Source organism: Leucoraja erinacea, chromosome 2 (assembly GCF_028641065.1).
Source record: "Leucoraja erinacea ecotype New England chromosome 2, Leri_hhj_1, whole genome shotgun sequence".
NCBI classification, from domain to species: Eukaryota; Metazoa; Chordata; class Chondrichthyes; order Rajiformes; family Rajidae; genus Leucoraja; species Leucoraja erinaceus.
This window is the reverse complement of record NC_073378.1, coordinates 16,329,745-16,357,155: the sequence shown is the minus strand read 5'-3', so window position 1 is coordinate 16,357,155 and position 27,411 is coordinate 16,329,745. Positions and strand designations below refer to the sequence as shown.

Genomic DNA, 27,411 nt, shown 5'->3' with positions numbered 1-27,411 from the left:
CATGGTGAGGGGCTGGAGTGGCCCAGCCCAACGGCACTCCCGTCGGAGTGGCCCAGCCCGAAGGAGGAACGGCACTCCCGCCGGAGTGGCCCAGCCCGAGGGAGGAACGGCACTCCCGCCGGAGTGGCCCAGCCCGAGGGTGGAACGGCACTCCCGCTGGAGTGGCCCAGCCGAGGGAGGAACGGCACTCCCGCTGGAGTGGCCCAGCCGAGGGAGGAACGGCACTCCCGCTGGAGTGGCCCAGCCGAGGGAGGAACGGCACTCCCGCTGGAGTGGCCCAGCCCGAGGGTGGAACGGTACTCACGTGAGGACGATCCGGTCCGGGGGCTGGGACGGTGCTCCGGTGGCTGGGACGACGTTCTGGCGGCGGTGTCCAGAGTCCTGGGTTCAGCCGCGGGCCGGCGGCTGCGTGTGCTGGACTGGAGGTGCGGCGGCTTCAACCACCCCGGGCCGCAGTGTTTGAACCGGCCCGTTCGCGGGGTTCGGTGAGCTGCGGGACTGTTTGTACCATCGCCCGGTGGGGAATTGCCTCAGCGCAGAGGGAGAAGAGGAGGGAAGAGACTGCAGCCCTAAGATTTTTGCCTCCACCACAGTGAGGAGGTGTTTGGAGGACTCACTGTGGTGGATGTTAATTTGTGTTTATTGTTGTTCATTATTGTATCATTGTATGTATGACTGCAGGCACGAAATTTCGTTCAGACCGTAAGGTCTGAATGACAATAAAGGAAATTCAATAGTGCAATATAGAAATAAAACTACAGAATAAGCAAACAATGTGGACGGAGAGACTGGAGAAATCTATCGGCAGGACTCCGAGTTCAGCAATGTGATGGTATTATTGTAGAAGCTGTTCCTCATCCTACTGGTACGAGACCTGAGGCTCCTGTACTACCTCCCTGATGGGAGGAGGGCAAACAGTCCATGGTTGGGGTGGGAGGGGTCTTTAATGATCTTCCTGGCCCGTCTCAGACACCGTTTTCGGTGGAGGGCATCCATGGCAGGGAGCGGGGCACCGATGATGTACTGCGCGGTTTTCACCACCCGTTGTAGTGCATTCCTGTCCGCTACGGTGCAACTGCTGTACCATACCATGAAGCAGGTGGTCAGGATGCTTTCGATGGTACAGCAGTAAAAGTTGGTCAGGATCTGGGGGGACAGGTGAGCTTTCTTGAGCCTCCTCAGGAAGTAAAGGCGCTGCTGCGCCTTTTTGATCAGCTTGGAGGTGTTGAGGGACCAGGACAGATCCTCCGAGATGTGTACCCCGAGGAATTTGTAGTTGGAGACGCGCTCCACCTCAGTCCCGTTTATATGGATGGGGGTATGTCTGCCCCCTCTGATCTTCCTGAAGTCAACAATAATTTCCTTCGTCTTCTTGGAGTTGAGGACGAGGTTATTGTTGGCACACCAGGTTGTCAGGTGCTGGACCTCATCCCTGTAGGCTGACTCGTCGTTGTCACTGATCAGTCCTACCACCGTGGTGTCGTCGGCAAACTTAATGATGGCGTTGGAGCCATTCTTAGGGATGCAGTCATGGGTGAAGAGGGAGTAGAGGAGAGGAGAGGGCTGAGCACACAGCCCTGTGGCACGCCGGTGTTCAGTGTTATAGTGGAGGAGGTGAGGTTATTGACCCTAACAGACTGTGGTCTGTTGGTGAGGAAATCCAGTGTCCAGTTGCAGAGGGAGGTGGAGATGCCAAGTCCGCTGAGTTTGGTGATCAAGCTGGCGGGGATGACAGTGTTAAAGGCGGAGCTGAAATCAATGAACAGCATCCTGATGTAGGTGTTATTGCTGTCCAGGTGGGTCAGGGCAGAGTGTAGGGCCGCCGATATGCGTCCTCTGTAGACCTGTTGGACAAGTAGGCAAACTGATGGGGGTCCAGTGTGGGGGGGAGGCTGGCTTTGAGGTGAGCCAAGATCAGCCGCTCAAAGCACTTTGCAATGACAGGGGTGAGTGCCACTGGGCGGAAATCGTTGAGACTCCCTGTAGCTGATTGTTTGGGCACTGGCACGATGGTTGATGTCTTGAGGCAAGTGGGGACAACACCCTGGGCCAGTGAGAGATTGAAAATGTCAGTGAAGACTAGGGATAGTTGTCCAGCACATGCCCTGAGCACCCGCCCGGGGATGCCATCGGGGCCGGCAGCTTTGTGCTCATTCACCTTGCTCAGTGCATCTTGTACAGCAGAGGTGGAGAGACTGAGGGGTTGTTCATTCGGGGGTGGAGCAACTTTGGTGGCTGGAGTTTTGTTGTCCCGGTCAAAGCGAGCATAGAAATGGTTTAGCTCGTCCGGAAGGGAGGCGTTGTCTGGGGGGGGGTGTTAACTTTCTGGTAATCAGCAATGGATTTGATTCCTTGCCACATGCGCCTGGGGTCAGAGTTGTTTTGGAAATGCTCCTCAATCCGCCGTTTGTGATTGAGTTTAGCATTCCTAATTCCCATTTTCAGATCATGGAGAATCAAAGAAGAAAGTCCGAAATATGGGTGACATCCAAGGGAAATTCACCCTTGCATAATTCACAAAACACTACCCAAAAATCTGAGATACAAAGTAAAATTTGCTCTCACAAAATATGCAAGAGGAATTATATTTTTTCAACTCGCATTTCTTCATGCATCCACAGATAATGTGGTTGTCTATTTTAGCATGGTAGTTTCATTTAGCTGCCTTCCAGCTTTATTCTACCCCTTAAGAGTTCTCCATATCTCCAGAGTGGTGTAGATCTCACAATCTCACCCTCGATGTGGAAAAGACTAAGGAAATGGTGATCGATTTCTGGAGGGCTGGTAAACACCATCACACTCCGCTGCATATTGACGGAGCTGCTGTGGAGAGGGTCAGCAGTGTGAAGTTCCTGGGACTTCACCTGGCGGATGACCTGACCTCTACGACCAACACCACAGCAGTCATCAAAAGAGCTCAGCAACGGCTCCACCCTCTCCGGAGACTAAGAAAAGCAGGTCTCCCTACTGTTCATCTAAGGACCTTCTACAGGGGCACCATCGAGAGTATACTGACCTACGGCATCACTTCCTGGTTTGGGAGCTGCAAGGCTTATGAACAAAATCAACTCAACAGGATAGTGAAGACAGCCAGCAGGATCATTGGTGCTCCACTCCCTTTCCTGTTGGAGATCCATCAGAAGCGGAGCATCAGTAGAGCCATCTCCATTGTTAAGGACCCCTATCATCCATCACACCATATCTTCTCCATTCTGCCATCTGGGAAGAGGTATAGGAGCATCAGCTGCAAAACCAGCAGGATGCTACACAGCTTCTTCCCACAGGCAATAAGATTGGTTAACGGACTGTGTCCCCTCCCCATATATCGTTCACCAACACATCCAACCTCGCCCATGCTTTGACAGTTAGGCACCTGTTAAAGCAAAGCCACTATCGGTCGGAATGGCTGTTTTTATTATATTGTAAATTTTAGGCCTACTTTCTGTTTTTAGATATGGTCATTTTAATTTTTTTAAAGCTCTATGTATTTATCCTGTTTTTATTAACTACACTGAATGGAAACTGATCGAGAAACGTTTTTTTCATTTCATCTGTGTATGCAAGTACTCAGTTAAAATTATATTAAATAAATACTGATACTGATACGGATTATTTACCATCAAGATGTCTGAAACAGGGCTTCAGAACATTACACTAAACAAAACATTAACTATACTATGTAATGTCTTGGTTGCTCTGAGGACTTCAGGCTTTTTGCACTGGTACTGTTTTAAATTTATTGATTTTTATTGTTTATTATATTATCTATGTGTATTATGTTTACAGGCCTGTTATGCTGCCGCAAGTAAAAAATTAATTATTCGGTTGTTAGTATATATGACAATTGATTCATTAACAGGGTCAGCAAGTTTAAGTAGAAGTTGCCAACATAAACAGCCCCTGATATTTGTTGTGAGTTACATCATTAAACTGTCTTACCTGTATTTGATGTGCATTTGAAAGTGTATGTCTCCATTCAACTGAAGACTGGAAGGTGATAATTATCTGTAGTCACTTGTGTCTCCAAACTTGGCTGCTGGCCACTTAAAAAAATTGGGAAATGAGAAGACAATCTCTTAAGTGACCTCCTGCCATGAACCAGCAGCTGTGGTACTCATCAGTACTGTTGAGAGAAAAACACCCTGAAGGAACTCAACTTCACATAACATGGGATTCAATGGGAAAAAAGGTTTTGCCATAAGTAAAATTATGGCTGGTTTTGTAGGAATGCAACCTCTCCATAACAGACTTAGCCTGTGCAATAAAATGAGGTGTTAATCAGATAATAAAACTAAAAATATTTCCGTTACATTCCATATTTAAATCCAGATTTTCTCCAAGACAATTCCTTAATTAGGAGGGTAGGGCCGAATCGTCATATAACCAAATACACTAAAGTTGGTTAAAAACAAACTACTGGAAGAACTCAAGCAGCATCTGTAGTGCGAAAGGAACTGATGCCATTTTGGGCTGGGACACTGAGAGTGGAAATGGACAGATAGCCTGATAAGGAGAGAGGAAGGGGTGAAACGGGGGCCAGTATGTCGATAACTCAATAACTGAAGAATCTTTGCCCCACAGATGCTATTTAACCTGCTGGGATCCTCCAGCAGTTTGCTTTTGGCTCTGGATTACAGTATCTGGAATTCTCTGCCACAGAAGGTAGTTGAGGCCAGTTCATTGGCTATATTTAAGAGGGAGTTAGATGTGGCCCTTGTGGCTAAAGGGATCAGGGGGTATGGAGAGAAGGCAGGTACAGGATACTGAGTTGGATGATCAGCCATGGTCATATTGAATGGCGGTGCAGGCTCGAAGGGCCGAATGGCCTACTCCTGCACCTATTTTCTATGTTTCTATGTTTCTATCTGCTGTCTCTTGTGGTCCTGCCTTGACAGAATAAAAAAAGGCAAATTCAAAAGGTAGTAAATGCCATTGACTGGGAATTTGTTTGTTTGGGGTAAGTAATAACAGACTGCTACAAGGCTTGTATAGCTATAGCAACTAGACATTTTGTGTATTATGAAGAGAAAAAACAAGGCATTTTAACATTTAGACAAATCTTGATAGAGAGCAAAAGTATTTTTTTTTGGAACCTGTCAAACAGATTCCCGTAGGAAAAAGTAATGGTGCTACTATGCTAAGCAAGGAGAAAGATGAATGGAAACTAAAAAAGAACTGCAGATGTTGGAAACTGAAATAAAAAATGGAAAATTATGCATTCAGCAAATTAGTCAGTAGAAAAAGAAATAGAAATAAGAAAAATAAATAGTTCATCTTTCTGGTAGACACCCATCATCAAAACTAAGAAAGTTAGTTTTCATGGGGAGAAAAAATGGGAGAGAGATGAGTAGAATAAAGAAATGATCTCTGATAGGCTACGTTCACATGGGTCAATAGATGCAGTTACAAACAGATTATGCTTCTTTCTCGGTGTAATGTGCCGTTACTGGTGAGGCTATTGGTCATTCTGAGCTGGCCAGAGTACATGAATTAAATAAGAAAAACTTAGCCAAAATAATGCCAAAAGAATGGAAGTCCAGGCCTGTACTCCAAAGGAAGTGTATAAATCCAACAGAAGTATCAGTTCTCTTAGCCTCATCCAAAGCAATATAGCATTAATGATAAAAGGGACAGATATTATAAGTTAGTTTGAATTATTGAGAAGAACTAAATGCTATTTTAACTGAGCTATGTTTTTTGAAATGAATAAACTTTATTGACAACATATATAAAAAGCAGTCAATTTTATTAAATAATAAACCCGGAAAAAACATTAAAGTCCTGTTGGTGTACCATTAGCACTTATTGATACCGTTACAATCTACTTTCCCCCATCAAGAGGAACAGCTGACACGAAGGTCTTTAGCCCATGGGGGAGGACGGGAAGAATATCCTGCTTCTTCTGCTTCTGCCTGCTTTGTGAACGGACGGCGTAAAATCTTTTGCAGAAGATGAATCTATTAGAAAGTAAAACAAACATACGACTTTTGAAATATATAGTACTGGTGTTACGAGATAAACATTAACATTTATGTAGACATCATAATAATTAGCAATATTAATATGCGCAGGGTTGTCAATCCTAAAACAAATTACATTTCTGATCCCTCAACTGTTTTCCTAACTTTTGAACTAATTAGGAATAAGAAAATTAGGAATCCCACTTCATATCCAAATTTATGATCTCATGTGTGACGCTGCATGCCCCCCCCCCACCCACAACGGGGTACCACTTAGTCTATAACTATTAAAACTCTGATCCTGGATGTATGTGTATTTGTTAGTTCGTGTGTGATCACATCTTCTCGAAAAAACGACGCGGTAACGGTAACATTTTTACATTTTCCCATGGAGTCCAAAATCGCCTTATCTGAAAATTTCATGCTTTATTTCTCGTTATTAATGAAAATGTTCAAAAATCTGACCAAACTTTGAATTTAAAAGTTTTTAGTTAAAATCATTCCTCACAGCTTCCAACACACTTCGATACAAAGTTGCAAGACAGGAACACTGGCAAGAACACTGAACTTTTCAGCTCAATGGCATCTCACAGCAAGTGCACATTTGCAACAATGATGCCATAATAGCTCCTGGCAGGACAGGGGGGGTTGGGGGGGGGGGTCAATTGGTATTGCAATTGGGGAGGTGCTACTGGGATTTTGTTTCCAACTCCAGTGCTGGGGGAGGCTCACGAGTTATGATCTTTGATGAGGAGTGCTCGAATCTTACCCTTGGCAACGGGTCAAGTTGGAGGACCACGGCTCCCGTGGGGGCTATGGGTAGGAGAGGGGTGCTGGGTCTGCACTTGGTCTAGTACTGTATAAAAGTAGCTGGCAGGAGAACCAGAGGGAAGATTTTATTTTCAGCAGTATACTCTAATCCAGAAGGCAATGCTTGAAAGGGTAATGTTAGTAGCGTCAGAAGAAAAACAATCATAGTAAAGAAAAGAAAATGAACAGAAGTGGGACCAATAGAGTGAATTTGGCAAAAATTTGCAAAGGTACCAGAGTTGAATGGTATAAGATTCAGGGCTTTGGAAAGATGTCCAAATGAGATGTTTCTCATTGCTCTGGCTGCTTCTGACTAGTGCTTGCCAATCATATTTCATCCTATTGTTCCATTTATTATTTATTGGTCTTTCTGGACCTTGCATTATACCTTAACCTACAACATAATTATCAAGCATGCATGATATCATCATAATTATGGAATTCTATTTAGAGTTGTTATAAAACATTTCATCAGCTGAACACAGAAATAACAGGGACCAAACCTAGAGCCTATGACGTCCCTTCTCCATGCAGAACCATTGACGTGTGCATTATGACACTAGTGGCTCAGACACCAGAATACCATAGACAAGGAAGTCTGAATGTGAGGTAAAAATAGCTAAATTCATAAATACACCAAATCCAATAAAATTACCTCAGAGAAATCATTCCTCTCAGCTTTTTTGATTGCTGACTCAGCCATCCAGTTGCGAAAGATATACCTTGGATTGACACCTTTAACATCATTACAGTCAAGTTAATTTTAAACCAGTTGATCCATATGTAATATATGAATTGTACTGAATAAATTAAAAAACTATTTAGAAAAATCTTACTTTGCATTCTGATTCTGCGAGCATCATCTGACTCAATTGTATTGCTACAAGAAACAATATTTGTAAAAACTTTATTTTCTTATATTATCAAACAGAAATAATAAATAAATATAACCATAAAATTTGACAGCCTGGATCGTGGTGATTTAGATTATTGTATCTATGTTAAACCTTTGCCAGGATTATCAAAAGCTAATGACATTGTCCCCATCGCTCTTCCTTTTATTTCTGACATTAGTGCAATTTTCTCACAGATGGTAACCGTCTCTACCTCAACACTCACTTTTGCACATATTCCATAATCCATCAATATTCCTTGACAGACACAATGGCATAATGGTAAAATATTGGCCTAGTAATCCAGATTTTTGTAATAATAATTCACATCTATCTATCTATCTATCTATCTATCTATCTATCTATCTATCTATCTATCTATCTATCTATCTATCTATCTATCTATCTATCTATCTAACTATCATATATATCATATCATATCTATATAACTAAAAGTTTGATCTTGACCACCTCCTGTTGTTCTGTATATTGATTTTAGAAAAAACGCTGCCACTTGCGGCTGCGATTTTTGGCCATCTTACTAAGAATCCCCCTTCGCTGCGCAGGACGAGAGGATTTTTCCCATTGATGAAAAATAAAAGAGTTGTTAGTGTTTAATAAATGTTGAGATTCTCTCTCCTGTCAATCATGCCATGAAGCCCATGCCCCTTCTGGTGTTGGGGGGGGGGGGGAGAAGGACTATAAAACCCAGACGTGTGGGCGTGGCTCAGTCTCTGCAAGATGGAGGAGGGAGAGGTCACAACTCGCTGTCTTTAGTGGCCTTGCACCCTGCTTGAAATGGAATTTCAAGGAATAGCTGTGAGTCAACTGCCAGCCCACCAGCCATGAATGAGTGAGCTGCCAGCACAACAGGCTTGAGTGACTGAGCCGTCAGCCCAATAATCCATTCGGCCCACAACACCCATACTAGCCCTCTGGAAACCAGTCTCTTCAGCCCACAACACCCATACTCGCGCTCCAGAAAGCCCACCCCCCTCTCTGATATTGGAATTGGTGGAATATTGCCTTGGGGGACCAGCCTGCCCATGTGATGCTGGGACCCAATGAAGGGAGAGGGGGAGGAGGAGGAAGAGGGGGGGAGGAGGAGGAGGGGTGGGAGGAGGGGGGAGTAAGAGGCGGAGGAAGAGGCGGAGGAAAGGAGGCGGAGGAGGACCAGGGGAGGAGGGGAGGCTGGAGGGAGGAGGAGGAGGAGGAGGCAGAGGAGGAGGAAGAGGAGAGGGAGGAGGAGGGGGAGGGAGGAGGAGGATGAGGAGGAGGAGGGGGAGGAGGAGGAGAGAAAGGGGGGGAGGGGGAGGAGGATCTATCTTCAATAAATAGGAGTCTGGTGTAGGCGTCCTGGTGTGTGTGTGTGTGTGTGTGTGTGTGTGGTTGTGTGTGTGGTTGTGTGTGTGTGTGTGTGTGTGTGTGTGTGTGTGTGTGTGTGTGTGTGTGTGTGTGTGTGTGTGTGTGTGTGTGTGTGTGTGTGTGTGTGTGAGTGTGTGTGTGTGTGTGTGTGTGTGTGTGAGTGTGTGTGTGTGTGTGTGTGTGTGTCATTTCGCCTTTGAAAGATGAAGTGCTGAGAGACTGGAGATGGTGTACACTAACTCCAGACTCCCAGATAGCCTCAATCCGCTGCAGTTCCACAGCATAAGCCAACTCACTGGCCATAAACTCAACTCTGGAACACAGACAACAAGGACGCCTACACCAGACTCCTATTTATTCAAGATAGATCCAGTCTAAAATCATCACCAAATTAATGGCCCTAGGAATCAGCAGCCCCTCTGCCACTGGATCCTTGACTTATGACCCATAGACCACAATCAGTGAGGATAGATGACAACACATCCTACACAATAATTCTCAAAACTCAATCCTTACATGAGGATGCGTTCTCAATCCCCTACTACCTCTAAACTGTGCGTCCCAATCCGGTTTTAACTCCATCTACAAGTTTGCAGGTAACTCCACTGTGGGGGGGGGCAGATCACCAACAATGATCATGTCAGTAAGCTCATGATCACGAACAATGACCATGTTACGAAATACACTAATGAGATAGAGAACTTAGTAATATGGTGTCAGGACAATCTGAGGAAGGGTCTCGACCCAAAACATCTCTCCAGAGATGCTGCCTGGCCAGCTGAGTTACTCTAGCTTTTTGTGTCTATCTTTGATGTCAGGATCCTTTCTTGACAGCCAATGTGTCAACTTTCTCATGAGATTGAGGAAATTCGGCATGCATCCAACGACTCTTACAAACATCTGCAGATATACCATAGAAAGCATAATGCTAGGTTGCATCACATCTTAGTTTGGAAAAATCTCTGCCCAAGATCGCAGAAATTGCATAGCTTTGTGGATGCAGTCCAGTCTATCACACAGACCAATCCACACTTCACGCTGCCTCAGGAAAACATAATCAAAGACCTTCCCCACCATTCCTTCTTCTCCCCATTCCCATCAGGCAGACGGTACAGATGCTTGAAAGTACATATTACCAGACTCAGGAACAGCTTCTTGCAGTCAGTTATCAGGCTTCTGAATGATCCTTTCCTAAGCTAGGGCACAGACCGATTCTCCTCTGCTCCACTGCAGATATTGCACATTTTCTCTGGAACTGTTACGCTACAATGCTGAGAACTAAATTCTGCACATTGAATTTTTCCCTTCATACTGTTCTTGGTTGAGCTTAGGTTGCTTGTATTTATGTATACTGTTAATAATAGGCCACAGTCAGCATGGTTTTGTGAAGAAGAAATCTTGCCTGACGAATCTACTGGAATTCTTTGCCAAAGTATATAGCAGGACAAAGGAGAGTCAGTGGATGTTGTTTACCTAGATTTTCAGAAGGCCTTTGATAAGGTGCCACATGTGAGGCTGCTAAGGAAGATAAGAGCCCATAGTATCAAAGGGCAGATACTAGCATGGATAGCAGGTTACACAAAAGAGCTGGAGAAACTCAGCGGGTGCAGCAGCATCTATGGAGCGAAGGAAATAGGCAACGTTTCGGGCCGAAACCCTTCTTCAGACTGATCGGGGGCGGGGGCGCGGGTGGGTGGGGACAAGAAAGGGAAAAGGAGGAGTAGCCAGAAGGCTGGGGGATGGGAGGAGACAGCAGGGGGGCTGAGGAAGGGGAGGAGACAGCAAGGACTAACAAAATTGGGAGAATTCGATGTTCATGCCCCCGGGGTGCAGACTCCCCAAACGGAATATGAGGTGCTGTTCCTCCAATTTCCGGTGCTGCTCGCTGTGGCCATGGAGGAGACCCAGGACAGAGAGGTCGGAGACGGAGTGGGAGGGGGAGTTGAAGTGCTGAGCCACCGGGAGGTCAGCTTGGATAGCAGGTTGGCTGGATGTCAGAAGACAGATTGGCAATGAAGGGGGCTTTTTTCTGGTTGGCTGCCAGTGAATAGCAGTTCTGCAGGGTTCGGTGCTGGGTCCACTGCTCTGTATATTAATGATTTTGACAAGGGAATTGAAGGCTTTGTGGCCAGGTTTGCAGATAATACGATAATAGGTGAAGGCGCCGGTAGTGTAGAGAAAGCAGGGACTCTGCAGAAGGACTTGAACAAGTTGGAAGAATGGGCAGAGAAGTGGCCAATGTAATACCATGTAGCAAAATGTGGAGACATGCATTTTGGTAGTAGGAGGAGAGAATCCAGAAATCAAAAGTGCAAAGGGACTTGGGAGTGCTGGTGCAGGATTCCCAAAATGTTAGTTAGCAAGTCAAATCGATAGTAAGGAAGGTAAACGCAATGTTAGCATTTATTTCAAGAGGATTAAAATATAAAAACAGGGATGTACCGAATAGTGAAAGGCTTGGATAGAGTGGATGTGGCGAGGATGTTTCCACTAATGGGAGAGTCGAGGACTAGAGGTAATAGCCTCAGAATTAAAGGACGTTCCTTTAGGAAAGATGAGGAGGAATTTCTTTAGTCAGAGGGTGGTGAATCTACAGAATGTTTTGCCACAGAAGGCTTTGAAGGCCATGTCAATGGATATTTTTTAAGGCAGAGATAAATAGATTCTTGATTAGTACGGGTGTCAGGGGTTATGGGGAGAAGGAAGGAGAATGGGGTTAAGAGGGGGAGATAGATCAGCCATGATCGAATAGCAGAGTAGACTTGATGGGCCAAATGGCCTAATTCTGCCCATATCATTTAGAACCTTATCGACTACTGCCATGACATTCTCTTTAATCAATAAGGTACCTCCCACTCTTCTTTTACCCACACTTTTATCTTTCCTATAGCTTGTGTATCCTTGAACATTAACTTGCTAGTCTTGTCTCTTCTTAGCCAGGTTTCCATAACGGCTGTAACATCCCAGATGCATATACCTATTCACACCCGGAGTCCATCCACCTTACTCATTAGGCTTCTCGCATAATCCAACAGTCCTTCCCTGCTCCCTACCATGCACCTGCCTATGCTGCCTACTGAACGTGCTTTCATTGTCTTCTGTATCGATTTCCAGCTTCTCACTTGCCTCACTCCTGCACTGACGTCACAACACGCCATAAGAAATATCTTGTTGCAATGCTCATGAGCCTTGAACGGTTTTATCCCACTCATATGGGTTCAGTTCAGATGCAAGAAATATAGTGTTAATGTAGAGGTGTTACGTTCATGCACTAATACTGGTCAGGGTTATAACTATTCCCAGCTGTAATTATAAGGCATTCTCAGATACTCTTTGCCTTCACAATGTAACAGAATCACAGAATTGTTTAAGCTTACTGCACAGCAGGAAACCGTTCACCTGGTGCATTCACAATAATACTCTGCTCCAAATTATTGAATCCTCTCATTTTTCATGAACCCATGTACATTTCTTCTGCTGACTTTTTTTTTCCCCCAATGAGCCGATGAAATTTGTTCGGCATGGACTTGTAGGGCCGAGATGGCCTGTTTCCGTGCTGTAATTGTTATATGGTTATATGGTTATAAATTCACCAGTCAGCACCGGCTACAACCTACGAGAACCTTCGACCTCCTGGCAATACACTAGGACCACCTGGTGACCCACCTACGTCACGAGAATTCTCGCTACTCTCCATGGCAGCTTCACGCATAATGAGGCCGCGACTAGTTCCCAGAATGCGGGAACTCTCCATGACCATGAAGGCGACTTCCCTGCAACCACCCGCGAACATGTGGCGACTGCATAGTCTCCTGCAGTCGCCTAAAAAGTCTTCTAAGTGGGACAGGCCCATTATAAATTCAAACAAACCTCTGAAAATAATTTTGAAAGTGAATTAATTCTCACCTTTTCAATCTTAACAAATACAGATTAATCCAGTGCGAGAATTTCTTGTGTTTTGCAAGGTCTTGAAGTGCCCAGTATTCCTGCATCAAAAACATATTTATGTTGTCATAATTGATACACTAGAAGAGATAAAGTCATGTGACACAGATCCATGTCCATGCTAGTCTTCACCAAACACTTGCTATTATTTTACACCCAACACTGTCAGTGTAACCTTCCAAGGCTTTCTTCCTCATATGCTTGGCTAACTTCCACTCCACTCCATTTATGCTATGTCTCAACCACTTTCTATTCCACATTCTCATCACTCATAAGGTAAAGAAGTATTTTTCTCATTGCCCATTGGATTTCTTAGTGATGACCATAAATGGATAGGGTTTAATCAGTCTGAAAAAAGATTCCGATCCAAAACGTCACCTATTCTTTTTCCCCAGAGATGCTGCCTGACCCGCTGAGGTACTCCAGCTTTTTGTATCTATTTTTGCTGTTTAAATAGGACCTTCCCTACAAATGGATATAGTCTCTCTATCAAAACCTTTTATCATTTCAAGGACTTTTATTTGGTCACCCCTCAATCTTTTCACAAGATCTTGTTTACATTTTACAAATATGTATACTTATTTTTTTCTGGTATCATCCTTGTAAATCATTCCTGCCCCCCCTCCAGTATCTCTAGGTCTCTGTTATCATAAGGAGAGTAGAATTTTCGTATTGGTATTGGTTTATTTTGGTCACGAGTACAGTGAAATAAATAATTTTATACTCTCCAGTCAAGTCATGCCATACACAAGCATGCAAGATAGTGAAAAAGAGAAAGGAAACAGAGTGCAGAAAAGTGTGTTACAACAACTGAGATAGTGTGGATTAAATAAAATGTCAAAGACTGCAACGAGGTACATTAGAAACATAGAAAATAGGTGCAGGAGGAGGCCATTTGGCCCTTCGAGCTAGCACCGCCATCCATTGTGATCATGGCTGATCGTCCCCTATCAATAACCCGTGCCTGCCTTCTCCACATATCTCTTGACTTCACTAGCCCCTAGAGCTCTCTCCTAAATCCATCCAGTGATTTGGCCTCCACTGCCCTCTGTGGCAGGGAATTCCATAAATTCACAACTCTCTGGGTGAAAAGGTTTTTTCTCACCTCAGTCTTAAATGACCTCCCCTTTATTCTAAGAGGATTGGAAGATTGGGAATAGGATTTAAGAGGCCTTAGGACATAGGAGGCCTGCTCCAGAGTCAGATAATAGCGAGGAAGAACTTTTCTTGAATCAGGTACTACATGCCTTTGAGCATTTGGCCAAGGTTTGAGTGGTTCGTGATTATGCTGGATGCTTTTCTGAGGTAGCGTGCAGTCGACGGAGGGGGGATGAGGGGGGGGGGGGGGGGGGGGGGGGGGGGGGATGGCTGGTTTACATGATAAATTGATAAACTGATGGATTGGCCTGCATACACAACTCCGCGATTTCTTGTGGTCTTGGATAGAGCATTTCCATACCAGGCTGCGATGCATCCTGTTAGGATGCGCTCCATGGCACATCTGTAAAAATTCGTAAGATATGCCAAAAATAAATGTATTCTTCGGAGGAAGTTGAATTTTGTGTGTTTTCTTAACTGCAGCATAGATGTGGTTGGACCAGGTCAAATTGTTGGTCATGTTCATATCCGACAACGTGAAGCTCTTGACCATCTCCACTTCAACAACATCGTTGCAGACAGGCGCGTATAGTCCACCCCACTTCTTAGAAACATAGAAATTAGGTGCAGGAGTAGGCCATTCGGCCCTTCGAGCCTGCACCGCCATTCAATATGATCATGGCTGATCATCCAACTCAGTATCCCGTACCTGCCTTCTCTCCATACCCTCTGATCCCCTTGGCCACAAGGGCCACATCTAACTCCCTCTTAAATATAGCTAATTAACTGGCCTCAACTACCTTCTGTGGCAGAGAATTCCAGAGATTCACCACTCGCTGTGTGAAAAATGTTTTTCTCATCTCGGTCCTAAAAGATTTCTCCCTTATCCTTAAACTGTGACCCCTAAAATCAAAATGTTCAAATAAACAATATTAACAAATTAACAATATGAAGTTTTGAACATATAATAATTGGTCACAACTATTAGAGAGATAATTGCAGGAACAAAGTCTTAAACCCAATTTTAACATTCAATTTTATTATATTAGGGAAGCCTGGCACCCCAGTACAATTCCTGCAATATTATAATTCTGGATCACCTATGTTCCATATTAGTATTACACAATCTGCCTGAAGCAGAAATGTCTGATGAATTTACAGTTGATATTGGGAGGCGGTGCTTTATTGACAGCGATGTGACAGAATGACCCTAAGCAGTCAAGTTGACAGATGAAATGCAGTTAAAAAGGCTGTCTAATTTTTTTCCCCTCTTCTCTGTCTTTTTTGTTCTTGTTTGTCAGCCAGGTTTGATCCAGTGAGGGAACCACAATACATTCTCTACAACCATTAAAAAAGTTTCTGCTGCCTTAGGTTCTATCCAAACTGCAGGAAGGCAAGTACCGCTATTTTCAAACACTTGATCAGTTTTCTTCAGGAGGGCTAGTTCCAAACTGGCCCCCTATCTCCACATAACCACTTGACATACCTTAGAAATATTCTTCACCTCAAGATCTTGCTTGTAAATTTCACTGAGCTGGCGGAATGTCATTGTGAAATCTGCTCTTGTATCCTCCATCAACTGCAAAAGTAAAAGAGTTGATTTGGATGTTTCTATCACAATTCTAACGTAATATCTCGACAAGCATTGAAGGCTTTCAAGGATTCACCAAAGGGAGCTAGAAATAACATTAAATATCTAGATGTATTTGCATTTGAACCAAGTGTAACATGACTTACAATAGGGAAAAAGAAACAAAAATACGATATTTGTAAACATCTACAAAAAGAAAATGTTGCAGGTATGCATGTTTCATAAATTATAATACAGTTATTTAGCAGATAGCATTTATGTCTAAATATCAGCCAATTATCATTATCCCAACTATTGCCAAAAATGTAGGTCAAGTAGGCTTTTGAGATCAGGAGTGATGAAAACAAATCTGTGGAGGAGTGAAGTATGAACTTACGAAAAGAATCAGCAGGAACAGAGCATTAGTGGTGGGAGAGTCATTTTACTTCAGAGTCAAGTGCGTGAGTACGTGAGGAAGGCCCGTTCAGCCGCACGTGCGTCATTACGTCAGACGCATTGGTGCAGGCAGCCGCTTGGGGAGCAGCTCCTCCAATGCGGTAAGTTTAAACTCAAGATAAGCTGGTTTTCTTACCTGTTTTATTTGGAAAGTGGTGAAATCATTGGACAAAGTCAGCATGGATTTACGAAAGGTAAATCATGTCTGACGAATCTTATAGAATTTTTCGAGGATGTAACTAGTAGCGTGGATAGGGGAGCCAGTGGATGTGGTGTATCTGGACTTCCAGAAGGCTTTCGACAAGGTCCCACATAAGAAATTAGTATACAAACTTAAAGCACAAGGCATTGGGGGTTCAGTATTGATGTGTATAGAGAACTGGCTGGCAAACAGGAAGCAAAGAGTAGGAGTAAACGGGTCCTTTTCACAATGGCAGGCAGTGACTAGTGGGGTACCCCAAGGCTCAGTACTGGGACCCCAGCTATTTACAATATATATTAATGATCTGGATGAGGGAATTGAAGGCAATATCTCCAAGTTTGCGGATGACACTAAGCTGGGGGGCAGTGTTAGCTGTGAGGAGGATGCTAGGAGACTGCAGGGTGACTTGGATAGGCTGGGTGAGTGGGCAAATGTTTGGCAGATGCAGTATAATGTGGATAAATGTGAGGTTATCCATTTTGAAAATAGGAAAGCAGACTATTATCTAAATGGTGGCCGATTGGGAAAGGGGGAGATGCAGCGAGACCTGGGTGTCATGGTACACCAGTCATTGAAGGTGCAGCAGGCAGTAAAGAAAGCGAATGGTATGTTAGCTTTCATTGCAAAAGGATTTGAGTATAGGAGCAGAGAGGTTCTACTGCAGTTGTACAGGGTCTTGGTGAGACCACACCTGGAGTATTGCGTACAGTTTTGGTCTCCAAATCTGAGGAAGGACATTATTGCCATAGAGGGAGTGCAGAGACGGTTCACCAGACTGATTCCTGGGATGTCAGGACTGTCTTATGAAGAAAGACTGGATAGACTTGGTTTATACTCTCTAGAATTTAGAAGATTGAGAGGGGATCTTATAGAAACTTACAAAATTCTTAAGGGGTTGGACAAGTAGATGCAGGAAGATTGTTCCCGATGTTAGGGAAGTCCAGGACAAGGGGTCACAGCTTAAGGATAAAGGGGAAATCCTTTAAAACCGAGATGAGAAGAACTTTTTTCACGCAGAGAGTGGTGAATCTCTGGAACTCTCTGCCACAGAGGGTAGTTGAGGCCAGTTCATTGGCTATATTTAAGAGGGAGTTAGATGTGGCCCTTGTGGCTAAGGGGATCAGGGGGTATGGAGAGAAGGCAGGTACGGGATACTGAGTTGAATGATCAGCCATGATCATATTGAATGGCCTACTCCTGCACCTAATTTCTATGTTTCTATGTTTCTATGTTTCTATTCCCTGCAGGAACCTCTTGTTCCAGAGGTTTTCTGTCGGTGGATTCGCGAGACCCGACGAGGGAACCAGCTATGGGCTGTGGGGAAACCCCGGTTCCTGCCGCCAAGCGGGTAGCTGGAGAATGTCGGGTTTCACGAAGTGGGTCACTGGCGGGTGGTCAGTGGCTTACAGGCGCTCCGGGTGCCGGGAGGGTTCCCTCCGATAGGCACAGAAACGCTGGGGTTCCCAGGGAAGGGACCTCCAGTAGGCCGGGTGCGAGAGGGCATTTACCTCTGAGATTATTATTTATTCTGGGACCGCCAGTAGAGCGGGAGTCGGGAGGGGGTTTTCCCTCCGACAATATGAATATTTTAGCTGGCGTTTCCCATGGAGGGGACCGCCAGCAGGCCGGGTGCCGGGAGTGGTTTTCCCTCCAAGATATGAACGTTAATGCTGGGGTTCCTGTGGAGTTGACCTCCAGTAGATCAGGAGTCTGGCAGGGTTTTTCCTCCAAGATAAATATTTATGCTGGGGTTCCCGTGGAGGGAACATCCAGGAGACGGGAGAAAAAATATATATGTGTTCAAGACGGAACTGCAGATGCTGGAAGATGGAAGGTACACAAAAATGCTGGAGAAACTCAGCGGGTGCAGCAGCATCTATGGAGCGAAGGAAATAGGCAACGTTTCGGGCCGAAACCCTTCTTCAGACTGATGGGGGGTTTTGGCCCGAAACATCGCCTATTTCCTTCGCTCCATAGATGCTGCTGCACCCGCTGAGTTTCTCCAGTATTTTTGTGTACCTTTGAAAAAATATATATGCCGGGTTTTCCCCGATATCCATATAGAGGCTGGGGTTCCCGGGTAGTGGAATCCAGTAATTATGCGGCTTTCAGACCGCAGGGATCCCCAGGTAAGGGGTTAAACGGACCGGAACGGTCAGCCCTGGGGCCGGTAGGGGTTTCCTCCGGTAATATATAAGGTAGGTATGTTACAAAACCTACCTGAATCGCCATTGGGAATCTGCCCTCAGCCATGTCGGCGATTTTGGCGATTTTGGCGCTGTTTGGAGGGGGCGGGTTTAAAACGCGATTTTTACTAGGCTGTACTAATCGCAGATGTTCAGCCTAGTAAATCATTAACGAAAAATCGCTGCAAGACCCGGTCGCAAAAGGTATTATTAGTTTTATAGGCCTCGATAATATAGTTATGATAATTTTAAAATTACTATCTGATTCCGCAACATCTCGCAGCCCCAGGGTTTTATAAAGCAAACAATTAAAGGTATGTACCTTATTTTTACATTAAATGGGCCATATATATAACCCTATATATCAAGTTATCTATAGCGAGTGGTTCATTTTGGGCTTTTTATATCCCGCAGTATTTTTCTCGGCATTTGAGGGCACTAATCCAGCGCGCTGTCAACGCTCTAAGCCAGCGCGTTCCACATGAACCCACTAGAAAGCCGATTTAAATGGGCATTTATTTACAGCAATGTGAACACTAAATTCCTTCCATTTGGCCTATAAACTAATGTAAATTAGATATAAAAATCATGTTATATTGTGAATTATTTGTGAATAATCTTTGGACACTTAGGCTATTTAAAAATGTTAATCTTACCTTAAGAAATGGGCTTTTGACTGTCTACGCACAGCTTTTTTGTAATGTCCATTGAAAATCAATAGGGAACAAGATGCTAATTTCCGAGTATGAAAATGGCCATAACTTTTTTAATACTTGAGATATGAAAGTGAATTTGGTGTCAAATTAAACTTATTGTTATGCTTTATCTGATGGAATAAATTGCAGACTTGATTTTTTAAATCTCAAAATTTTGTAACATTGCTATATAAGGGTGCTGGGATTCCCGGGGGAGGGGAAATCTACCAGTTATGCGGTACCCAGACCGCAGAGGTCCCCAAGATATGGGGTAAATTGACCCAAGTGGTCAGTCCTGGTGCCGGGAGGGTTCCCTTCAGGTAAAAATAAATAACGTGGAAGTTAGCCAGGATGGAGCCTTATTGAGAGGAGGCTCAAGATAGATACACCCTAACATCAGGAGACATGGCAGTGTTGGGCAGATGGGAGAGTCCTTGCCAGCAGCGCCTTGTAACAGGGCTATAATGTATAATGGGGATGCCGAATATATGGCAATGCCGACCTATTGCTCTAAGCCGTGTCAGCAGCGCCTTGTATAGGGCTGTTTAAATGTATGGCAGCAGCACCTGGAGAAGGGCTGCAATGATGTCTCCCTCATGGAGGAGGTGAGCTTACCGGGGCATTTTCTGACCCTGAAGGGTGGACCTGTTGGAGAGGTCATGCCAGCTGCGCCTTGGAGTAGGGCTGCTTAATGTCTCCCTTATGGAAGGGGAGAACATGCCGGGTCAGTGTAATCTGATGCCGAGGCTGAGGGTATAGCGTGGAGCATACCTCAAGGAATGAAGGGCATATGTCAGAGGTACGATTCTGGCAGCAAGGTTGCCATTACAACAATGCAGTGAACACCGTTATCAGGGGAGTTAGAGCCACCTGCTGAATATTCTATTCAGGTGAGACATATTCCACAGGCAAAACCTGAAGGGCGAAGCACATAGTTTAGGTGGAAAACACACCCCACGGCTTCATCGGCAGGAAGCGGTTCACTGAAGCTGGTAGCAGCATTAAGCTGACCAGAGTTACTCTACAACTAAGTGACCACGAACAAGTTGGTAAGATTTACAATTGGTTGGGCAACACACAAATAACTGAGACATTGTCATCTACTCAGAGGCATTTTAACCAGGTAACTGGACAATACTAGTATTCTAAGAAGGTTGGAATTTGGCCAGAAGAGTGTTGAGCCAGGTCCAGTATTTTTTAGCCTGGTTGCCTTCGAGACAGGCTTGGAGATATGGGGAATTTTCTTTCAAGGCAAGGTCAGAATTATGGCAAGAGTTGTCTTGGGACATGTGAGAATTATCAGAACCGGGCCAGAGTTATTGTCAGGGCAGACTCGAAATGATGGCAGGTGTGGCCTGTTCATTAAGAAAGAAGGGTGATCAAACTGATTTCCTAGGGGTTTTTCCATGTACAATGATCATCAGAGATGTTTGAAGGCATTGTTATGATGAGGCAAGTTAAACAGTATGATAACAATAAATCATTCAAAGGACTACTCAGAGTTCAAAAAACAATTGTGATGTATTGTCTGGATTATATTTTGATGCTGTATTTGACTAAAATCCACTCAGTTTCAAGCTAATTGAGGAATTGGTTTCTCCTATCCAGTAAATTAGGTTGTTATCAAATGGATAGTTGCCATGTGACTCCGCCCTGGGCAATAGATTGCAATCAATAGAAACCTGGAACAGCCTTATGGTTATAAAGGAGTTCCTATTCATTAGACTAACTGACAATGTAATAGATGTGATGCAGCTGTGCATTTGGGAGAACTGACAGCATGCTTAATGACAAACAGTAAGGGTCATGAAGATCATTGATAATACAAATTGCTATTGCCAGCTGAAGCTAAGAAAGCCACTATGATGGACAAACAGTATTCAGCATTGCTCCAGTAGTTGATCAATAAATATGTCATTATATTGCAAAAAAGATGCTATGGCTTAAGGTGGGAACATGCGAATGTCATCTCTAGTTGAGGTGCAGGAGATTTGCAATGAGTTATTAACTTTTCAGTATTGGTATCAACTATCTATAAACCCTAAGTGCATTATGGGTTAAAGAGTGATTGAGTGAATATGCATAAGGGCATGCTCAACTTCATGTTGATACACTAAGATGTGGCATATGATAAGCACGAGGGTGCAATCAGGGAAAAGATCCTGTAAAAGGTACATAATCTAATTTGCCACTGGAGTATCATTAAGTACAGATCAATGACAACACAGAATGGGTGTTGGACCACGCAGTATTTATGAAATTCTGATTCAATGCAACACCGAATATAGATATATTGTTTTCATGCTAATTAAAGGTTGCAAAATGTGTGGCATAACAGTGGCGAAAGATACATTCTCGCTACAAGCATGAGGAATGGTCTTTTATGTCTTCCTCCAAATTTGTTTTATGAGTCGGGTCTTGAAATAGAGTCATCAAGAGTCGCTTTAGGTTCCAGCTGTGGAATTGGCCTATGCAGTTTGATTCCCGATTTGTCGGGAATAATAATAATAATGCAACATTATATGGTTATTTAAACGTAATTTGCTGGTCCAACCTGCGGCTTGAAAAATCAGCCGTTGCATCATAAAATTAATATATGTCCTACAGATTCTCAATAGACTGCTTACGGCTTGGGTTTCTCATGCCTATTTTTGGATGTATTCACAGTGCTGGAATGGTGCCAAAAAGCGGTATTTTGCTGCTTCAGGAAATGGGAAACATTTGTTTAATGCTCATGTTAGATTTTTAAATGGTACAGATTCTGAGTTATTGCAGTTCATTTAAATGGTCTTTGACAATATAGAATTATAGGATCATTAACTGTGCCAAGGGGCTTTCCATCAGACTAACTGCAGCTAACGAGGTCTAAATTGTTGGGTTCACCTCGGATATCGAGTTAGTAAAGGATATCTGTTACACAGGTTTCCCAGGACAATTACAATGCAGTATGGGAGATTGACATTGTGTAACACTATTTGAACCAGGGGGTTCCAGCTACATTCTTAGCTTTGATCGGACCTCATTAGGACCTCATGTGTGTTGAGCCCCCTCCTCTACTCCCTCTTCACCTATGACTGCACACCTGTACATGGTACTAACACCATCATTAAGTATGCAGATGATACAACGGTGATTGGCCTCATCAGCAACAACGATGAGTCGGCTTATAGGGAGGAGGTCCAGCTCCTAGCAGCATGGTGCGCTGACAACAACCTGGCCCTTAACTCCAAGAAGACCAAGGAGCTCATTGTATACTTCAGGAAGTCTAGGGGCGGCACGCACACCCCCATCCACATCAACGGGACGGAGGTGGAACATGTTTCCAGCTTCAGGTTCCTGGGGGTCAACATCTCCGATGACCTCTCTTGGACCCACAATACCTCTACTCTGATCAAGAAGGCTCATCAGCGTCTCTATTTCCTGAGGAGACTGAAGAAGGTCCATCTGTCTCCTCAGATCCTGGTGAACTTCTACCGCTGCACCATCGAGAGCATCCTTACCAACTGTATCACAGTATGGTATGGCAACTGCTCTGTCTCCGACCGGAAAGCACTGCAGAGGGTGGTGAAAATTGCCCAACGCATCACCAGTTCCTCGCTCCCCTCCAGTGAGTCTGTCCAAAGCAAGCGTTGTCTGCGGAGGCCGCTCAGCATCGCCAAGGACTGCTCTCACCCCAACCATGGACTGTTTACCCTCCTATCATCGGGAGGCGCTACAGGTCTCTCCGTTGCTGGACCAGCAGGTCCAGGAACAGCTTCTTCCCTGCGGCTGTCACAATACTCAACAATGTACCTCGGTGACTGCCAATCACCCCCCCCCACCCCCGGACACTCCTCCCACAGGAAAAACACTATGTCTGTATACATGTAAATAGATTTATTTATTGAAATCATATTCTATGTCGCTCTTCCAGGGAGATGCTAATTGCATTTCGTTGTCTCTGTATTGTACACTGACAATGACAATTAAAGTTGAATCTGAATCTGAATGAGGTAGTTATCCTCCTGATGCTGGTTAGCGCAACAGATCACTCGCTACATTATTGTGACAGGAGAGGATGATTACATCTGCAAATATATGCATAGTATTTTATGCTATAATTAATTTAAGCAGAGCAGTAGGGGTGTCGGGTCTTAAAATAACTCAAGACATACCCAGGGATTTCTCGTTATGTGGCGACACACATATACAACAATACGTCAAGGTCACCAAGAGCCTTTGAGACTGAGCTAACTATGATTGTTAGTTACAAAAGACGTTATAAGAACCTATCTGCTCAGATCTTGTCAGGTGTTAAAACGGAGTTGAGGTATGCAGGAGTAGATACTGATCTGGATCTCGCTCCATCAGGGCTGCTATAACAGCAGCAGCAAGGGTTAATTACGTTCCGCTGGACCACATCATAACGGTTGTAGTGTGGTCAAACGAACAATATTTCAAACATGTTATAATAACCCGTTGCCAGACCAGAGGTATTCTCAATTTATTTTATGTTCTGTTATAGGTTCCATCCAGATGAGAGATGTGACTATTGTTATTGGTTATTTAACAGCATCAGCATGTTTAAATCTATGTCATGACTGTATGCATTATGAATGTTTTCCCTCATTTTGTCAATGAGGCAGTTGTGGTTGTGTAGACTTGTTTTCTCACAGCATGAAATCACAGAGCTTTGAAATCTTCACGTAGTCACTCACGTGACTCCGAAGTAAAATAGTAAGATTAAACGAGAACCTACCAGTTTGAAGTTTGATCTTTATTTTATGAGGAGTTACGATGAGGGATTACATGCCCTCCGCTCCCAGCCCTCGTTAAGCTAATCTGGTAGTTCTAGTCTTCTTTCATCTTACTATCATACTTCAGTCACTGTTATTATTATCTGTGATTTCACACCGCTGCTTTGAAGATTGACACACGTGCGGCTGAACGGGCCTTCTTCACGTATTCCCTCATCGTAACTCCTCATAAAATAAAGATCAAACTTCAAACTGGTAAGTTCTCGTTTAATCTTACTATTAGAAAGGATTCTGAGGGACAGAATTCAATTGCATTGGGAAGCTATGATCTGATTAGTGATACTCAGCAGAGCTTTGTGCATGGGATGCCATGAAGTTGATGGCTTTTTTTTTTTTGAAGAGGTTATGAAGAAGATTGACAAGGGCAGGGCAGTATATGTTATCCACATGGACTTTGACATGGTCTCATGTAGTAGGCAAGGGGATGTTAGATGGAATTTAAATTGGACAAGTGTGCATTGATGTATTTTAGGAAGTTAAACCAGCACAGACAGATGTTGCAGAAATGACACAGACAACTTGGAGTGTGTACATAGTTTCTTGAAAGTGGCAAATCACATATATAGGATGGTGATGAAGGCGTTTAGAACAGGCATATTCCAGTAAGAAGGAGAGATAATGGTGTAAATTTGGTCAAAGAGAAAAAGGAAGCATATATAAGGCTCAGACAGGGCCTTAAAGAACATAAACCAGGCAGAATAGAACTGAAGCGGGCATTTAATTGGGCCATAAGTTGTCTGGCAATTCATCTTATGGCACAAAATAATTGCCATGTTTATCCTATGGCTCATAATGCTTTTATATATGCGTTAAAAACAAGAATGTGAGCAAGTGATTTTAAGGGGATATAAGCTAAAATGTCCACACAAAGAGTAGCTGGTGTCTGGTATGAGCTGCCAGAGAAGGTGATGGGAGGCAGGATCAGTAACATTTAAGAGGCTTCTGAACAGATGCACAAAGGGATATGGAATTAATGCAGGTAAGTAGGATTAATATAGATATGCAACATAGTCAGCATAGATGCTAAGGTTTTTATGCTGTACAATATTATGATTTTACTCAATTATATGTGGAAATAAGGTGGGGAGTTAGATATTAGTTTAGTTTAGTTCAGTTTATTGTCACGTGCACTGAGATACAGTGAAAAGCTTTTTGTTACGTGCTATCCACCAGTCAGCAGAAAGACTATACATAAGAATGAGGTTAAAGTTGCATCAAATAAAACTTGTGAGACAGTTCAAGGGGCGAAAGAACTGAAAGATGTGCAAATAAATTTGGCAAGTTGGGCAGTTTGATATAGTCAAATACATGAAAAGAAAAGCAATAAACTTAAGACGATCATATCTCAATGCCATAATACGCTTACCTTCATCAAGAATGCAATCAAGTAGTCATCACTATCATCAAGTCCAGACAAGCCCAATTTAGCTTTAAATAATTCCAAGAATCTATAAATTATTTTGAAAATAAATGGATGTCATGTTAGTGCTAATTACATACATGTGCCCGTCAATATTTTAGGCAAATTTTCCAGTTGAATTTCGAACAAATGAATCAATACAAATCCTCTGTGGTAAAATGGTCTAAATTTTATAAAATAACTTTCTATTCCAGAACTGAAAATGCAATATGTTTAGAAAATAGACAATAGACAATATACAATAGTTGCAGGAGTAGGCCAATTGGCCCTTTGAGCCAGCACCGCCATTCAGTGTGATCATGGCTGATCATCCCCAATCAGTATCCCGTTCCTGCCTTCTCCCCATATCCTCTGACTCCGCTATTTTTAAGAGCCCTATCTAGCTCTCTCTTGAAAGCATCCAGAGAACCTGCCTCCACCGCCCTCTGAGGCAGAGAATTCCACAGATTTAGAGGAGATGGACTTAAATTCTTTCCATCACTTAGAAATATTGATATCTGTAGGATTATGAAAAAAGTCATTTGAACACCCACACCCGCGATGAACAGGAAGGTAAAAGACAGCTGCACAGTGTACGTACGGTAAGTCCTTTAGAGAGCGGGTGGGGGGGGGGGGGGAGAGAGAATGGTAGGGAGGGGGAGGAGGGGGGGGGGGGGGGAGAGAGGGGGAGAGAGAGAGGGGGAGAGAGAGAGGGGGGGGGAGGAGTGAGGGGGGGGGGAGAGGTCCTCGACCAAACTGAGGGCGCGGGTATGCGGGAACTTCCCTCGAGCATGAAAGAGAGTTCCAGTGACCTCATAGGACCTTGTAGGACCACGTGTCGGCCATGCTGCGAGTTTGAGTTGAAGGCAAACTCTTCTAAACTCGCAGATTATGTAGCCGCAGTGGGACAGCCCCTTTATGTTTCTTATAGTAGATTAGTAGCATCAAAAAAAATTGCTTTTAACAAAGGCGAGGTGAAAGATCAGTAGGAAAGTGGAACAAAAGGATAAAAAAATGTGACTCTAATAAAATTTTAGGACCTTTTAAAACTGCATCTGAAGTCTAAACAAATAGGGGATAATGAGACTTTTTTTAAAAAACAGATTTTGTTTGTGGCTTTCTTCCATGTTCCCCTGAAAGTGGTTACTGAGGACAACAAGATGGCGCTGGTGTGTGTGGCTGCTCGTCTGTCGCTCTGTCTGTGTTTGGTGTTTTTCTTTTGCACTATACAGCTGAAGTCTCTGCTGGTGTACGACCGTCATTCCCTTTTAGACCTTCGACATAATGTCGGTACGTTTGTCTACCATGAATATGAACATAGCGCCTTGCCCCCGTTTTTATCTGGAGCCCCGACCCACCTGGACTGGGCCTGGCCTCGAAGGAAGCGTCGCCGACGCCGTGGAAAGCGCAGCGGTCGTCTGGTGAGTTTTAGGCTGGATGCGCCCGGGCGCAGCCGTCAGCGGCTCCCTTGTCGGCGACTTCTCTGTGGACTTCGTTTTCGGGGTCTCCAGCCCGGGGTTCCTCAACCTCCAGAGGGCACAGAGCGCTGCCTGCCTGCCACGACCCGGAGAGCTGGCCCGACGCGCCGCCTCGGAGGGGAGGGGGGCAGCCACCAGGTGAGCCCGCTTCTACGGGGTCTGCTGCCCGGCGCTCCTCAGCTGCCACCGGACTATCCCCTCCCGGAAGATACAGAGCGCTGCCTACCTGCTGCGGCCCGGAAAACTGGCCCGACGCGCCGCCTCGGAGGGGAGGGGGGCAGCCACCAGGTGAGCCCGCTTTTGGGGGGTCTGTTGCCCGGCGCTCCTCAGCTGCTACCGGACCATCCCCTCCCGGAAGATACAGAGCGCTGCCTACTTGCTGCGGCCCGGAGTACGGGCCCGACGCGCCGCCTCGGAGGGGAGGGGGGCAGCCACCAGGTGAGCCCGCTTTTACGAGGTCTCTTGCCTGGCGCTTCTCAGCTGCCACCGGACCATCCCCTCCCGGAAGATACAGAGCGCTGCCTACCTGCTGCGGCCTGGAAAACTGGCCCGACGCGC

General features: G+C 44.5%; 1 protein-coding gene across 4 annotated transcripts in view; it reads right to left on the bottom strand.

Annotated features, from left to right (window-relative positions):
• Nucleotides 1-5,729: 5,729 nt before the first annotated feature.
• LOC129707203 (protein adenylyltransferase SelO-like) overlaps nucleotides 5,730-27,411 on the bottom strand; it is a 78,389-nt gene continuing 56,707 nt past the window's right edge. For 3 of the 4 annotated variants that reach the window (XM_055652048.1, XM_055652042.1, XM_055652033.1), the window contains 6 exons: nucleotides 25,343-25,424; nucleotides 15,558-15,650; nucleotides 12,935-13,014; nucleotides 7,607-7,650; nucleotides 7,426-7,505; nucleotides 5,730-5,957 (listed from right to left, as the gene is read on the bottom strand). In XM_055652048.1, coding sequence (XP_055508023.1) covers nucleotides 5,835-5,957; nucleotides 7,426-7,505; nucleotides 7,607-7,650; nucleotides 12,935-13,014; nucleotides 15,558-15,650; nucleotides 25,343-25,424 — 502 coding nt within the window. In that variant the 3' untranslated portion in view covers nucleotides 5,730-5,834. The remainder of the gene's footprint in view (nucleotides 5,958-7,425; nucleotides 7,506-7,606; nucleotides 7,651-12,934; nucleotides 13,015-15,557; nucleotides 15,651-25,342; nucleotides 25,425-27,411) is intronic. The other variant, XM_055652057.1, reaches the window with a different exon arrangement.